General features: G+C 34.5%; 1 protein-coding gene across 1 annotated transcript; it reads left to right on the top strand.

Annotated features, from left to right (window-relative positions):
* Positions 1–609: 609 nt before the first annotated feature.
* LOC110882516 lies at positions 610–1,140 on the top strand. Its single transcript, XM_022130514.1, has one exon. It carries the CDS (start codon positions 610–612, stop codon positions 1,138–1,140), a length of 531 nt encoding a protein of 176 aa, XP_021986206.1.
* Positions 1,141–15,753: the final 14,613 nt, after the last annotated feature.

Below are 15,753 nucleotides of genomic sequence, written 5' to 3'. Positions count from 1 at the left end.
ACGAGCATATCTGGAGGGCGTCGCCGATGACCCGTGCATTTCTTGTTTTCCATTTTGTCCATTTCTCACTCCCGGAACCCGTTTTCTGTCCCGATGCTTCGTATAGCTCCTTAAACTCCGTTAGACCTGCAAAACACAATTCTAATCAAAAGTAGGCTATTCAAAACTAAAAATTATGTAAAAACATAAACTTAAACGTAATAGGACACCGGTTTTTGACCACACATCATCACTCCCCTAACTGCATTGACCCTTAAGAACGTAAAGTTTAACTGGGGGTCCAAATGGAAATAATATTTCGAGATTCTAAAGCAGAAATTAAGCAATGCCCCTGTATTGTCACTACCTGAAGGAATTGAAGACTTCGTTGTATAAAGTGATGCTTCGCACAAAGGATTGGGTTGCGTGTTAATGCAGAGAGGCAAGATAATCGCCTACGCATAATGACAACTCAAAGTGCATGAAAAGAACTACAGCACCCACAACTTAGAATTGGGTGGGGTTGTATTCGCATTAAAACTATGGAGGCACTACTAATATGGCACGAAGTGTGTTATATACACAGACCATAAGGACCTTCAACACATATTTAATCAGAAGGTACTAAATATGCATCAACTCTGGTGGATGGAAACTTTAAATGATTATGAATGCGAAATTCGTTACCATCCCGACAAGGCTTATGTTGTAACTGATGCCTTCAGTCGGAAAGAAAGAATTAAACAAATAAGAGTTTGTGCTACAAGAATCGAGCTACGGACCAGCGTAAATGAGAAGTTGTTGGACACTGAAAAGCAAGCTTTATTGGAGGCGAAGGGTCCAAATGAAGGACTAGGTGGAACTGTAGAACAATTAGCATCTGGAAAGGATGGAATTTTAAGATTTAATGATACGATCTGGATTTCCATCTTTGGAGGACTCAGAGATCTGATTCTTGAAGAATCACATAATTCAAAATATTATGCACATCTTGGTGGAGATAAGATGTACCAAGATCTAAAGAGGAACTATTGGTGGATGGACATGAAGAAGTCCATAGCCACCCATGTAGCTATGTGTCTGACGTGTTCGCAAGTCAAAGCTGAACATCAGAAACCGTTAGGCTTAACACAACAATTGAAAATACCCAAATGGAAATGAGAAATGGTAAATATTGACCTTATAACCAAATTACCGAGAACAAGTCGTGGCAATGACATGATTTAGGTTATAGTCGATAGACTGACTAAGTCAGCTCGTTTCCTTCAAATTAAAGAAACTTTTAGTTCAGATAAATTGGCTAAGCTATATCTTGAAAACATAGCGTCTCTGCTCGGAGTATCATTGTCCATAGTGTCCGACAGTCATAGTCGGTACATGTCGCATTTTTGGAAAAGCTTTCAACAAGCTCTAAGCACTCACCAAAATTTCAGTACAACTTACCATCCACAGATAGATGGTCAGAGTGAGCATACAATCCAAACTTTGAAAAAATATGCTGAGACCAAGTGTAATTGATCTAGGAGGAAGTTGGGATGACCACCTACCGCTAATTGAAATCGAAAATGGTTAAGATATTGTGAAGAAAAGTAAAAAAGGAAAAATAACTTCTTATGATTTTAAAATGTAATTTATTAAAAAGGGAAAGAAATTTCAATAAAAAGTAGTACAAATATTGATCTAACTTGAAAGCCTTTTTCCTCTCCTTTTCTCATTCCAAACGAGTACCCAATCCTCCCTTGCTGATTTTTCTTTCCATGTGTAGTGGCGAAGATCATGGACCAACTCTCCCATTCATAACAAGGAATATCTGCTCTACCTTCACTTGACCTATAAATTCACGACATCCACCACTGTACCACGATAGACCATCCCTGTCCCTTTGTCGAAACACCAAAACAACCCCAAATACCAAATTAAAGGAGTCATTGTGCTTATCCATCATCAGCCCTAACTAGGGGTGAGCAATTAACGAAATTTACCAACAACCCAATTTGACTGAAACAAACAATTAACCTAGACTGAATTTCAAATTTTTTCCTTTATCTTTATAGTGAATTTCAGGCGGTGTCTTTTATCTTTTAAATTGACAAGTCTTGTACTTAATGTTTTAAAAGCATGCACGTTATGTCCTTTAGCCTTAACACAGTTAGATTTTTCTGTTAAATCTGGTCATGTGACTTGCACATGTGGGTATTATTGTCATTTCACTATCAGGGACTAGTTGTGTAAATAACCACCACTCACTGCCCTGCCAAACCACCACCGCCACTTATCTCAACTACCAGCAACAAACACCATTGTTTGCAACCCTTCTAACACCGTCACAACCATCCGCACCATCATTCTCGTCAACCACTAGACCATAATCAATACTCACCTTCATCTACATAACCACCACTCACTGTCCTACCAAACCACCACCGCCACCTATCTCTTCTCACCTCTCTATCTCCTTGCCACCACCAAACCCGCTCCCTTCCATCCACCTTCCCTTCACCTCTAATCCCATCTCTTATCCAAATCTCCACCACACAAATCCAAAACCCCAATTTTCAAACCTCTCCGACCACCACCATTTGTCGCCACCAACCTCAAACCCTACATCTTCACTCTTCAATCTAAACCCCTAAAAACACATCTTAGCATTATCCACCATTACAAACACAATCTCAATCACAGGACCCATAAAAATCCTAACTTTTACCGTCACCGTCATAGTCTGCAGTAAACCCTAGCTACCAGAACATAGACGCCACTCTCCTACAGAACCTAACCGCCGTTAATCCTCGTGTCTCCAAAACCTTAGCCGCCTGTGGTGGTCGTCTGTAACTCCGATCCTTCGTCTCCGTGAGCTCCGCCGGTTATAAGGTGGAAGTGGTCCACGCGCCGGAACATCAATAACGTTGTCGCGAGCTTCGTCAGTGGTTACAGGTAATGACTATGAACGTGTATAGGAGTGGGAGAGCTTGAGAGAAAAAGAGAGATGTATATAGAAAGTGACAGAGGGGTAAAGAAAGAGAGAGCCATATGTGTTTCCTTTCTTATATATATATACAAATAAAGTTTTAAATTTAGTTTTGTTTTATTAATTAAATAGTTTTTAAATAAATATGTAAAGACTAAAATACCCTTGGGTTATCTTTCTTAACAGAAAAAACTAACTGGGTTAGGCCTAAATGACATAACGTGCAAGATTTTAAAAAATTAAATACAAGACTCGTCAATTTGAAAGATAAAAGACACCGCCTAAAATTTACTATAAAGATAAATGACAAAATTTGAAATTCACTCATTAACCTATTGTTTTGTTGATCCATGACCGATTAACTAACATTGTGGTTCAGTTTTGGTGGTTGTCATGTTAGCTGACAACCAAACGGATCATCCATTCATTCACATGTCCATGATGTCTTGATCAAACAACTAAAGCTATTAACGCTTAAACCCAAATACCCAATAGTCAATTTATACACTTAAGCCCAAACACTGGGTGTGAGCCCAGTGGCCACCACACCCCGCAAACATCGTGGGGACTCAGGTTCGACTCCGGTCGTTTGCATAACCCGCACCTGATGTCCACTCGGCTGGGGGACTCACCGCCAGGCAGGTATGTGGTGTGCTAGCTTGTGGAGTTGTAATACTCTGGCGGATGGGAGGTCCGTGCAAATACCCCCCCCCCCCCGGCCAAACACCATTTTGCTCACCAATTTTTTAATATTATAAAACTAACCAAATAAATAAAATTGGAGTGGGCATTTTTGATTAACTTCCCCATCTACAAGCCGACTATTCAAACTAAAACTCAATTGACGCTTCTGTCGTAACGCCTATTATCACTGGTTGTGGGAGCATCCATGAGTCGGTTTTAGGCTCAAATTGGGTTCTTAAAGACTATTAAGTTTTGGTTTACATGAATGTTTCAGTCAGGTTTCGGTTGTATGGGCTTTACCAGTTACGTTGAAATTTTTGAGGCCTGAAATTTGATTTCGTCTTTTTTTATTTTGCGGCCCAACCTGGCCCAAACTAAAAAAAATTAATACCTAGTGAAAGATAACCGACACTAAAAAAATTCCGAATTTTATAAGAAAAATTCTTTGGTCCGACACGATGCGCGCACCCTAAGTGATCAACATTGATTATGTTTTTTTAACAGTGAATTTTATAACCAAAAAACATAGCCGCACCAGCCAAAGGCGAAACAACCAAAACAACAACCCCAAACTACATCAGACTGTACAAGCACCACTCGGTCCAAGATATCAACATTGATTAAGTGAAGAGTGCTCTATTTATGTATTAGTTTCTAATTATTCTGTTGCTTTCGTTTTTCTTGATATTGTTCACGAATCACGAGAGTATGCTTGAATCAAATGTTTCATCAACTTATATATGTGTTTTATAAATGAAAATGCTTTATACATACATACATAGTTAACTTATTTTTACACTCTGCTACCATTATTTTGATATGCCTATAGAGTTTCTCGTAGACCTTTATAGCGTGATGTGTGACTTGAGATTGTATCACATAAACGTCATGATGGACGCTAAGTGGCGAGACACCAAGGATGCTCGTGTTGCACGATGCCATCTCTAGAGAGCCAAGATATTCTAGATAGCCATTCGTGAAGGACCCCTGCGTTACGTCTATGGTGACGAATGTCTATGAACGGGGTGGTAATGTATGTTTTTTTAAGAGTTAATACATTGCTAGTATGACACGTAGCGTAGTAAGAATATTTTTTTTTGAACGGCTAATTTTTCCCTTTAAATACTTACACCTCCCAAGTATTGAAACTTGGTCTTCCCACAAGAGATAATTTCTCTTGACCACTAGGCTATAACCTAAGTGGCAGCGTTATAAGAATTATAAGATCAACTTCTCCATATTGGATGGTTGAGTATATATTAATATCATATTGAATGTTGAGTATATATTTATATTGAATGAGAATTACACGAAGAATATGAAAACACATATATAAATACTAGATTATTAGACCCGTGTACTACACGGGGTTAAGGATATAAATTTGTAAATTATTTAATTTTATATTCTCTTCGTAAATTTACATAAGTGAATTCTTTACCATAGATGATGCAACAGTTGGTCATGTGTAAAAACCAATTCTCTTAGAAACAACCAACTTTACATAAAAATTGTCCTATACTTTTATTTATTGTCATGGCAAAACATTGGGCGAGAGGAATCTATCTCTTTTCAATATAAATGAAATCTTTCTATTTGGCGGTATTAAACGAAATCTAGGGATAAATGTTCAAGTGTTATTATTACTTCCGGAGGACAATATGAGTGTATCAATAACCTAGTCACCTAGTGATAGGACATGTAGTCGAGTTCGTTACATAAACTATTCTTTCAATGAATATTTCTTGATAACATCACTGGAACATTGACCTTTGTTAATTGTCAATGGTTTGGCAAGCCTAAAATTATAACTCCATTTATGACATCCAGTGAGCATAGACTTGTATCAAAATTAGTATGAAGATATTATATCCTTAAACGTGTTTGTTACACAGGTCTAATAACATTAAAAGTGTTTTCAAAGCATAGAAGTAAACCGGTTTTCAAATATTAGATTAACCTATTATTTACCTTTTTTATTATTATAATATAAAATAATAATTTATTGTAAAGAAATCTTTTTTTAAAGAATAAGAAGGTGTTGTCATATTGACATTATATATGAAATTATTTATTATAAGTAGAATTGTTGCAAATAACTAACATAAGTCAAAATTATAAATAATTAATATCTAAGTAAACAATAAAATATTTATTAGTATTAAGTTGTTAAGGAATTTTTTATTGTTTTGTATTAATTAATTAAATAATTAATAATAATAATAATAAATGTGAATTGAAGGAGAAAATGACATATGGTTTTAAGTACGCTTTTGTTTAGTATGAGAATGCCATGTGGCATTATCTATACGTTTTTATTAGTATTAGATATGAAGAATATGATAGAAACGACATACATAAAATTTTTAATGAAAAGACACCAAAGTAACCTATCATTATCCTTCCTAATAAATGAATAAATATGACACCATGTGTTGTTATAAAGCCCCTTATGGGGACGTTATGCAACAAGTGTCGAAACGCGTAAGAGAGGGTTTTTATATTACAAGAGAGTATAGTAGAGTTATATATGTATGGGGCTTTATATATATGTATGTATATATATGTGTGTGTGTGTGAGAGTGGGGAAGGAAGGCCACACCGTTATGCATTTCGCCAGAAGACATAAAAATCAACCCATAACGTCGGCCGTAGCGGTGTGATGCGGCGCTATGGGGTGTTATGTTCGATTTAGCTGTGATATGCCGCCCCATTAAGGGTGGCCTGAAACACTTATCATTGCATTTCATCTCATTAATTTACTATAAAGAAAAAAATGTTTTATAAAGTGGAATACAATAACTTAATCATATTTTTATATTACTATTTCTTCAACTATATGAAAGATAGTTAATTAATAACCAATTAGCAAAATATTTAACTGGGGGGGGGGGGCGGTACCCCTGACCGTGGGAGGGATCCCCCTCCCCAGTTTGCTACCCGACCAAGCGTCTTGGCGGTGAATTCCCCAGTCTGCTCAGGGTAAGAATCGAACTTGCAACCTCCCCCTTGCAGGTTTTAAGATGGGTGTCGGTGGCCACTGGGCTGACACCCAGTGGTTCAAAGTATTTAATTTGTTATATATAAACCGTTAATTTAGATCATAATTTTTAATAACTAATTATTAATAAATCCACATAACAATTATTAAAAAGAATTACAAATCTCATTTTGTAATATAACAATATGATTATTTTTATTTACTTTAAAAGTTATATTTAATAGAAATAATAAAATAATATTACCTATATACAATATTATATATAATGTAATATTGAATTTCAGTTATACGAAGGATATATATATATATATATATATATATATATATATATATATATATATATATATATTTGTGTATTACATATTTTTCAATATTCAACCCATGTAATACATAGGCTATTATGCTATTTCAGTGTTACTAATTAACATACTTTGGTTTTGTGATAAATTATAGTTAGTTATGTGAATTGTCATATAGTAATAAAAATACACAAATTATATAAATTTTTTAACTAATTATGAAATTATATCGTTTATATTGTACAATCATATGTAATACACAAGTCTATAACCTAATTATTTAATAAACGAAACCAACACATGCTCGATAAGCGTGTGTGTGTTTTTTTTTTTTCAGATTTATGCTTGTAAATATCAATTCAATAAAGTTAAAATACATAACATATCCTTGTTTTCAGATAATACTCTAGTCGAGGTGGGTGTTGGATCCAGTAAGCAAATTTATTGGAGTTAAGGTATAAATTCCTTTAAGATTAAGTGTTCCAAGAGAAATTTAGTGTGATTTAAGCCTTTTAAAAAAGATAGAGTTAAATGCCCGGATAGTCCATGTGGTTTGGCTTTTTTCACCTTTAGTCACTAACTTTCTAAAATTACCTCTATAGTTCCCAACTTTTCAATTTTCGTTCCCGGATAGTCCCTGGCACGGACAGAGGTTAGTTTTTTCAGTTAAGTGGGTGTGAAATTACTAAATTGCCCTTGTTATTAAAAAATAACTTAAAGATAAAAAAAATATATTTAAACCTCCTCTCCCCTTTCTCTCTTACTCTTTCTAGTTTTGGTCTGCAAAAGAATCAAACCACCACCACCACTTCATCTTCCCCACCCTCACCACCCTTCACCACCATCTCGTTTTTCTTGATCCGGTGACCGGTGCACCTCCGGCCGGTTACCGGTCGTCTATCTTACTAGTCAAACACCCACCCCCATATAGCGACACCCCTCGTCTCTATCTGATTCGGCTCCGACGACCGGAGATCGGGGATTCCGGCCAGCTCCGCCATCTTCTCCGGCCGACCACACCCACACCTGCAACTCATCTCTTCGTTTCCCATGCCTGCAATTCGTCAATTATTTTATGTCTTGTTCGGTTGCCCCCTACTACTCTTGGCATCTTCTCGCCATTTTCGCTACATTATGAGACATGTCGAGATAGCTGCTCCCCTCTGCAATTCGTCTCTTCGTTCCCATGCCTGCACACTAGGCTAGCCATTTACATAATTACAACTGCTCATAATTTACCCTTTTATCTTCAGCATTTTTGGTAAATGGTAAGGTTCGTTAAATCGTTCATCCGGTTTTGTGATTGACCAGAGCATTCAATCAATAAATGTGATTAGCTAGGTTGTGATTATTTGTTAAACTTTTAGCTTAAGTGGAGGATGATTACAGATATAATCTGAGTTGATCTTGCTCAACTATCAGTATTTTGATCTTTTTTGTAACACTCCATAATTATGGCTGATTTATGCACATAGTGGAGATTGTTCAAAGCTAGGCAAAGAATCTGATTTAAAATGTTGCAGGTGTGGGTGTGGTCGGCCGGAGAAGATGGCGGAGCTGGCCGGAATCCCCGATCTCCGGTCGTCAGAGCCGAATCAGATGACGGTGAAGGGTGGTGAGGGTGGGAAGATGAAGCGGTGGTGATGGTTTGATTCTTGCAGACCAAAACTAGAAAGAGGAAGAGAGAAATGGGAGAGGGGGATTAAATATATTTCTTTTTATCTTTAAGTTATTTTTTAATAACAAGGATAATCTGGTAATTTCACACCCACTTAACTGAAAAAACTAACCTCCATCCGCGTTAGTGACTATCCGGGAACGAAAATTGAAAAGTTGGAGACTATAGAGGTAATTTTAGAAAGTTAGAGACTAAAGGTGAAAAAATGCCAAAACACAGGGACTATTCGGGCATTTAACTCAAAAAGATAATAGTGTAGTTTTATAGAAGATGTGTGTTCTATTATTTTAAAAAAGCCCTTCACTTTTTAACTACCCTAAAGGCTAAAACTTAATTTTATAATCATTTCCTTATATACTTTTAGTTTGAATATATTAAAATATTCACATTATTGATTGACAAAATTATTTATAACACACTCATATGGTGTTAAATAAACTGTCTTTGATAAACAACTCATTTTAAGACGCACATTTCAAGCGGCGATTGGAAACTACGTTTGAAGATTATTTAATTTAGTTCTATACTAGTGGTACTGAGTTTTTAAACTTTTTTTTTTTTTGCTTCATTATTTTGAGGATTTATATTGTTGTATTTATCTTCATTATATTATTTCACGATTATATTCACACTTTCTTGAATTGTCTACTACTTTGAGTCTTATGTGTTTCGTTTTTTTTTTCTTTTGATTAACATGAAGTGCGAACATGATCAGAAACCCAAAAGAAAAAAATATGTTTGATTTATTTTGGCAACCAAAAAGAAAAATATATGTTTGATTTATTTTGGCACGAATTATGTGTACGATTTTATTGGTATGAAAAGCTATATTACAAAAATGTAGTATTATACCTAAATTATGCTCACTAAACCTTCTTCTCGTGATAAACCCAACCATTTAAGAGCACTTTATCACATCCATGAATCATGATGGTTGTTTAGTGATATGGTGTTGTCATTAGCACTTTGATTTTACCACTCAATCTTGACATCGTCCGTGATAAAAATAAAGACGGTAGCTATGTTAAATGATTCAATAATTAAGCTTTAAATGCCGGTCAAAACATGCTAGCGCCCACAGTTGTTAAATGCATCATATTTTTGGTCTATTTTTTAATTTACAAATAATAAATATTCTTAATAATTTTTTTTTACAACCGTGAATTCCTTTTAATCTTGTTATCAGTAGGACACGAACCCTAGATAAAATAAGGCTATGTGGTGTGGTGTTGTTTCTAATCATTATCGTCATTCTTTACGTGAGCGTTACATTACTTTATCTTCATCCACCACCTTATATGGTATGGTTCAGTGGCGGAACTAGCCCAAAAGTTAGGGTATCCTAATTTTTTTTTTTTTTAGGATCAGGGGTATCCTTTATATAACGGAAACAAAGTTGAGGGGTATTTTTACACTACGGAAATGAAGTTAAGGGGTATTTTAACACTAGGAAGACGGGGTTGAGGGGTAGCCCGTGCTACCCCTAGTAAGCTTCTAAGTCCGCCTCTGGTATGGTTCATGACCCCTACCATCCTCCACTACCAATCAAATTTTCTCAATTTATTCAAGTAGCCTCGTGATCGATGTGCATAAATCCATGCTCACCACGCATGGATTCAGAGGGGAGTGGTGTACCATATATGCTACAAATTTGCGACAAACTTATCATTTTATTTTTTAAAATTAACCATTTTTCTAAAATTGATAAATAACAAATAAAATAACTTTTTTTTAGGAAATATGTAGCAACTTGTGTAAATTTGCAACAAATTTCTGACAAATTTAATATTTTATATTTTTTAAATTATTTGTTTTGTTGTTACAAATAATATAAAATTTGTCGGAATTTTGTCGAAAAGGTTAGAAATTTTGTGACGAAATTGCTACAAATGCTTATTGTGTGGCAATTTTGTAGGAAATTTGTGGAAACGTTTTGTTTTTTTTTCTTTTTGGTCAAAAAATTGTAGGAAAATTGTAAAAAAAATTTCAGTTGTGGGAAATTTGTAGAAAACTTTTGTAGGAAAAAATGTAGTTTTCTAGTAGTGATAAGAATCATGTCCCATGTGGCAATCCATGACCAAAGGGCGTAGCTTTGTGGGGGCGGAGGGGGCGGCCGACTCCCCAAACTTTTGACTAGGGGTGTAAACAAGCCCAGAGGCTCGAGAGCTACTCGTGATCGGCTCGGTTAAAAGTTCGAACGAGCCGAGCCTTAACGAGCCCGAGCTCGAGCCTGAAATACAAAGATTGTTTAGGCTCGCGAGCCTAAACGAGCCTATACAAAATTTTAATTTTTGTATATATAATATATTAATAATCAGGATAACATTGATGAGCCGAGCTAGAGCCGAGCTTTGGCTTGTTTAGGTGATGTTGACGTGAGCTCGAGCCGAGCTTTTAGCTCGTTTAAGGTTGTTCTCAAAATAGTTCGAGCCGAGTCGAGCCGAGCTCAAGCTTTGGGTTTTACTCGCGAGCCGAGCTCGAGCTCAAAGAAGTAGGCTCGAACCCAGCCGAGCTCGAGCTCGAGCTTCATAAAAACCTAACGAGCCGAGCTCGAGCCTGGTCGAGCTCGGGCTCGGCCCGGCTCGTTTACACCCCTACTTTTGACTCAGTAGTAGAGAGTATGTAGTTTTCGTATATAAAATTTTGGGTATATACGTTTTTGACCCCCCGATTTTATATAAATATTTGGGTATATACGTTTTCGACCACCGATTGGAAATCTCAAGTTTCGCCACTGTCCATGACCCAAACCACCATCCCACACCCCACTACCTAAAAGTTATAAGTTAGAAGCATTATATGTCTATAGGTTGTAAGGGTACTCGGGGCACTCTCATGATGAGTGCACAAGTTCACCATGATCACGTGAAACACCGCTGCAACCGTAATGATCACGAGGTGTTGGCCAAGGAGCAGGTTCACCATCATGGGCTTGATGTTAGCGTTGGGAGATGGTCTAGTGATTGTTGACTGTTTAAAATTAAAACAAAACTAAAAACAGTATACCCTTTTCCCACTATAGAATCCATACATTTTATTTTTTATTTTTTTTTTACTTTTTACTTTTTCACACATTTCTTCTCCTACTCTATCACAACTTAGAATTTTCTAAAAAAAAAACTAATGAAGGATCCAAATTATTACGACAGTAAATAAAAAAAAAATCTAAATCGTTCAATTTTTAGTAATAGTTGAGAGTTAATTTTCTTGTTACTTTTTTTATGTTTTACATGCAAATGCTTATGTTTATGTAACTTCCCAAACTCTAGGATCTCCAGTGAATCGATTTGATATGCTTGTCCACTATAAAGATTCTGACTATTAGGCTAAAGGGTGTGGGGTTATGAGTTGGGTCATCAATCGTCACGTAGGACCATTAATAAATTTTGCTACACCATCCTCTTACTGCCTCATCCATCATGGTTGACATTGATCAAATCATGGCAACTATGAGCCTCCTTTCCTTTTTCAATATTTCATTTTCATTTTCACAAAAATAAATTAAAATAATAGAATAGTGATTTGGGACATAACCACACCTTTAGGGTAATGGTTTTTGATGATAGATTAGAAGTGTGTGACATGGTGCTGATGTGGAAGGTCATGGTGATCATAAAGGTTATGAACAATTGTTGCCGCAAATAACCCACAAAATTGCTGCTAAAAGTATTAGCGGCGACATGTTGTCTCTAATGTGTTGCCGCTATACTTGGTCGCTACTGCTCAAATTGTTGTAATGTGTTTCCGCTAACAGTGGCAAGCTTTTACGGCGACATATATCGCCACTAAAACCCAAATGTCACGGAAGGTCTTTGCAGGCGACAAGTGTCGCCACGGATAGCCTAAATTTACCCGCTAATGCAAGTTTTGGGTATTTCCAATTATTTCCTGTATTTCTAGTACTTCGAGTTTTTTTTCCAAATACAAACATGTACTACAAGTACATGTAGATTTTCCATTTTAGACATAAAGATAAAAAACCAATCTAAAAACATAAACATCTTGTCTAAAAACACACATAAAAAAACTACATAACATAGTCCAAATATCTTATTTAATTATGTTACAAACATAATAATATTTGAAACAAAAAACTAGCTACTCCAAATCATCATTTATGTCCCTCTCATCAGTATCTTCTTCGGCCCCTACATTTGGTGCCTTATTCGAACTCATAAAATTTTGGAGTTCATCTCTAAATGTCGTCTTAAGAAAATCTTGCAATTTGAGCCTACAAAATAAATTACATTATAAATTTAAAAAAACTACATATTACCTATACAAACACTTTTAAACGGGCAAACCAAGTCCTTCACAATTAAGTCATTTCCTAGTTACCAATCAACAAAAAAATTATTAAAATAACATTTACCAATCTACTAACATTTAACAAATCTACTAAACTAATGTTCATAAAAAATTAATCAAAATATCAAACTGACAAAGTATCAACATCAACCAAATTTGCAAACTACCAACATGAACGAAATTTACCAAACTAACATGCATTCATCGATCAACATCAACCAAATTTGCAAACTACCAACATGAACGAAATTTACCAAACTGTCCATGGCTTTATAGCCTAGTGATATCTTAGGGGTTGGATAAAGCTTTCGGACCAATAGGTCTTGGGTTCGATTCCCATAAGGGGGGTTTTCCCATATTTATTGGGTTTCCTCTTGAATTGGTGTATAGGTATTATGCCTAGTGGAGATGGATATGATCGGGTGGTTCCGCTGGTGGCACGACGATACTCCAGTGATCCGTCAGTGATCCAAATTTGCCGTTCAAAAAAAACATGCATTCATCAATCCTTTTAAAAAACTTTAAAATAAAATAAGCTATTTTACCTGAGTAAGGGTGAAGTTGTCTGCTCCTCCTCACCAAAGAAACTCAACAATGTATGTTTAATTAAAATCTCTTAATTTTCTCATCTCTTAACACACTCTCTCTCTCTCTCTTATTTTTAATTATTTCTCCATTATTTTAATTATAAGAAATTAAAGGGCTTTAAATTTTGGTAGACCATCATAGATTACGACATTATCATTCTACGTCTTCAGCTTATATGTTGAAGTTGATTACTGAATATTGCAAGTATTCTAATCACTCAAGAACATGATAAAGACAAAACGATTATTTTTTTCAAATGTTTTTTTTGGAATATTCTGTTTACAAATTATTTAATTTCCAAATATTCGTAGCACTCATTTTTTTAACCATATATTTTGTTTTAATTTTAACTTAAATATTGTTTATTTATTATCCGTATATATAGATATCATAATATATTCTTTTTAACTTTTTATAATTTTCAATAAATATTGAAAAATGTCTCTGAGATTGAAATTGTAATTATTTTTGGGTATTAACTTTTGTTTTGAATATGTGATGAAGTTATTTATTTTTGCATACATGTGACTTGTTTCGTTTTCATTAATTTCATAATTTTTATATGAATCTACTCATGTGTATGCATAATATATTATATGTTGTTAATATACACATATGTAACCATTTCTAAATATAATACACAAATGTATAAAAGTTTGTACACATATGTATAAACTGATAGTTGTGTATCTTGTATAAACTGATTGTTTGCGAGACTGTACACATGTATATAAACTAAGAGTTGTGTATCTCGTATAAATTGATAGTTTGCGAGAGTGTACACATGTGTATAAACTAACATTTGTGTATCTTCTATAAACTGATACTAGCGAGACAGTACACATATGTACACACTAACAGCTGTGTATCTTGTATATACAGAAACTAACGAGATTTTAGGGATTTTGATTATATTGTTTAATAAATACAATTTACAACAGACGCAAATACCCTTATGTCATTTATTTTAAAGGGAAGTTACAACATTAAAATTACAGTCTTGCCATCGTTTAAAAATATCTACATAATGTAATCCAATAGCCCAGATTCGTTCACACAGTTTACTCTCAACCTAGAGTTCACTCTAGAACCCTACCATTTATATATATATATATAGAGAAGATCATGCGAGAACCACCTCTTATTGTGAGACCCGCGAGAACCAATGTGAACACACCAAAAATGCCTAAAAATAGCTAAAAATCACAAAAAAAAAATTGAATTTTTTAATATTTTCTATAAAAAAATCGCTACTTTTTGAAGCCAAAAATTTTTTTTTTTTGCTTCTAAAAGTAGCGATTTTAACATGAAAAATATTAAAAAAATTCAAAATAAAATTTTTTAGATTTTTTTTAGATTTTTTTAGGTTTTTTGGGTGTTTAGTTTTTAGCATTTTAGCTTGGGGGGGGGGGGGGTTAGGTTTTTTTTAGGTTTTTTTTAGCATTTAGCCTGGGGGGGGGGAGGGGTTTAGGTTTTTTTTTTGGGGGGGGGGGTGGGGGTTAGGTTTTTTTTAGGTTTTTTTAGCTATTTTAGGTTGTGTTCACATTGGTTCTCAAGGTTCTCACAATAAGGGTAGTTCTCGCATGAGCCCCTCCCTATATATATATATATATATATATATATATATATATATATATATATATATAGGAGAAGGTTCTATGCAGAACACATAATATTGCGAGAACACGTAGAACAAAATGAATCACCTATTTTTTCAATCCAAAAAACCTAAAAATTAAATGAAAATGTTGCAAATGTAAGATTTAGCGTTTTTTACACTAGAATTCAAAATAAAATATGAAAAAAATTTCACTTTTTGTATAACCTACACATATGTAGGTTATATGTAGGTTAAATTGCCAACCTGTATGTAAGTTACGTGTAGGTAAAAAAGTAGGGTTTTTTTTATATATAATACACATATTAATGTAAGAAACATAAAATTAAAAAAAAAATTGGTGTTTTAGAGTTGTTCTCTTTGATCTCGCAATAGTTAGTGTTCTGTAATGATCCTGTTCCTATATATATGTATATATATATATATATATATATATATATATATATATATATATATATATATATATATATATATATATATATATGACAATGCTAGATAGAAAACCCTAAAAATTTGAGAAAACCCTAGAAAACCCAACATCCCGACTTTTTTTTTTTAAAAATAACACATGTAATATGCATGTTTTTAAGAGTTTTGAGCCAAAAAAATTAAAAAAGCGCCGAGTGGATG

The sequence above is a fragment of the Helianthus annuus genome, chromosome 10 (genome assembly GCF_002127325.2).
Source record: "Helianthus annuus cultivar XRQ/B chromosome 10, HanXRQr2.0-SUNRISE, whole genome shotgun sequence".
Lineage (NCBI taxonomy): Eukaryota > Viridiplantae > Streptophyta > Magnoliopsida > Asterales > Asteraceae > Helianthus > Helianthus annuus.
The sequence above is the reverse complement of the archived record's forward strand: the minus strand, read 5'-3'. Positions and strand labels throughout refer to the sequence as shown.

Excerpts from the sequence above, each read along its gene's own strand:
- LOC110882516 (XM_022130514.1), top strand. The coding sequence starts at position 610 with ATGCATCAACTCTGGTGGATGGAAACTTTAAATGATTATGAATGCGAA.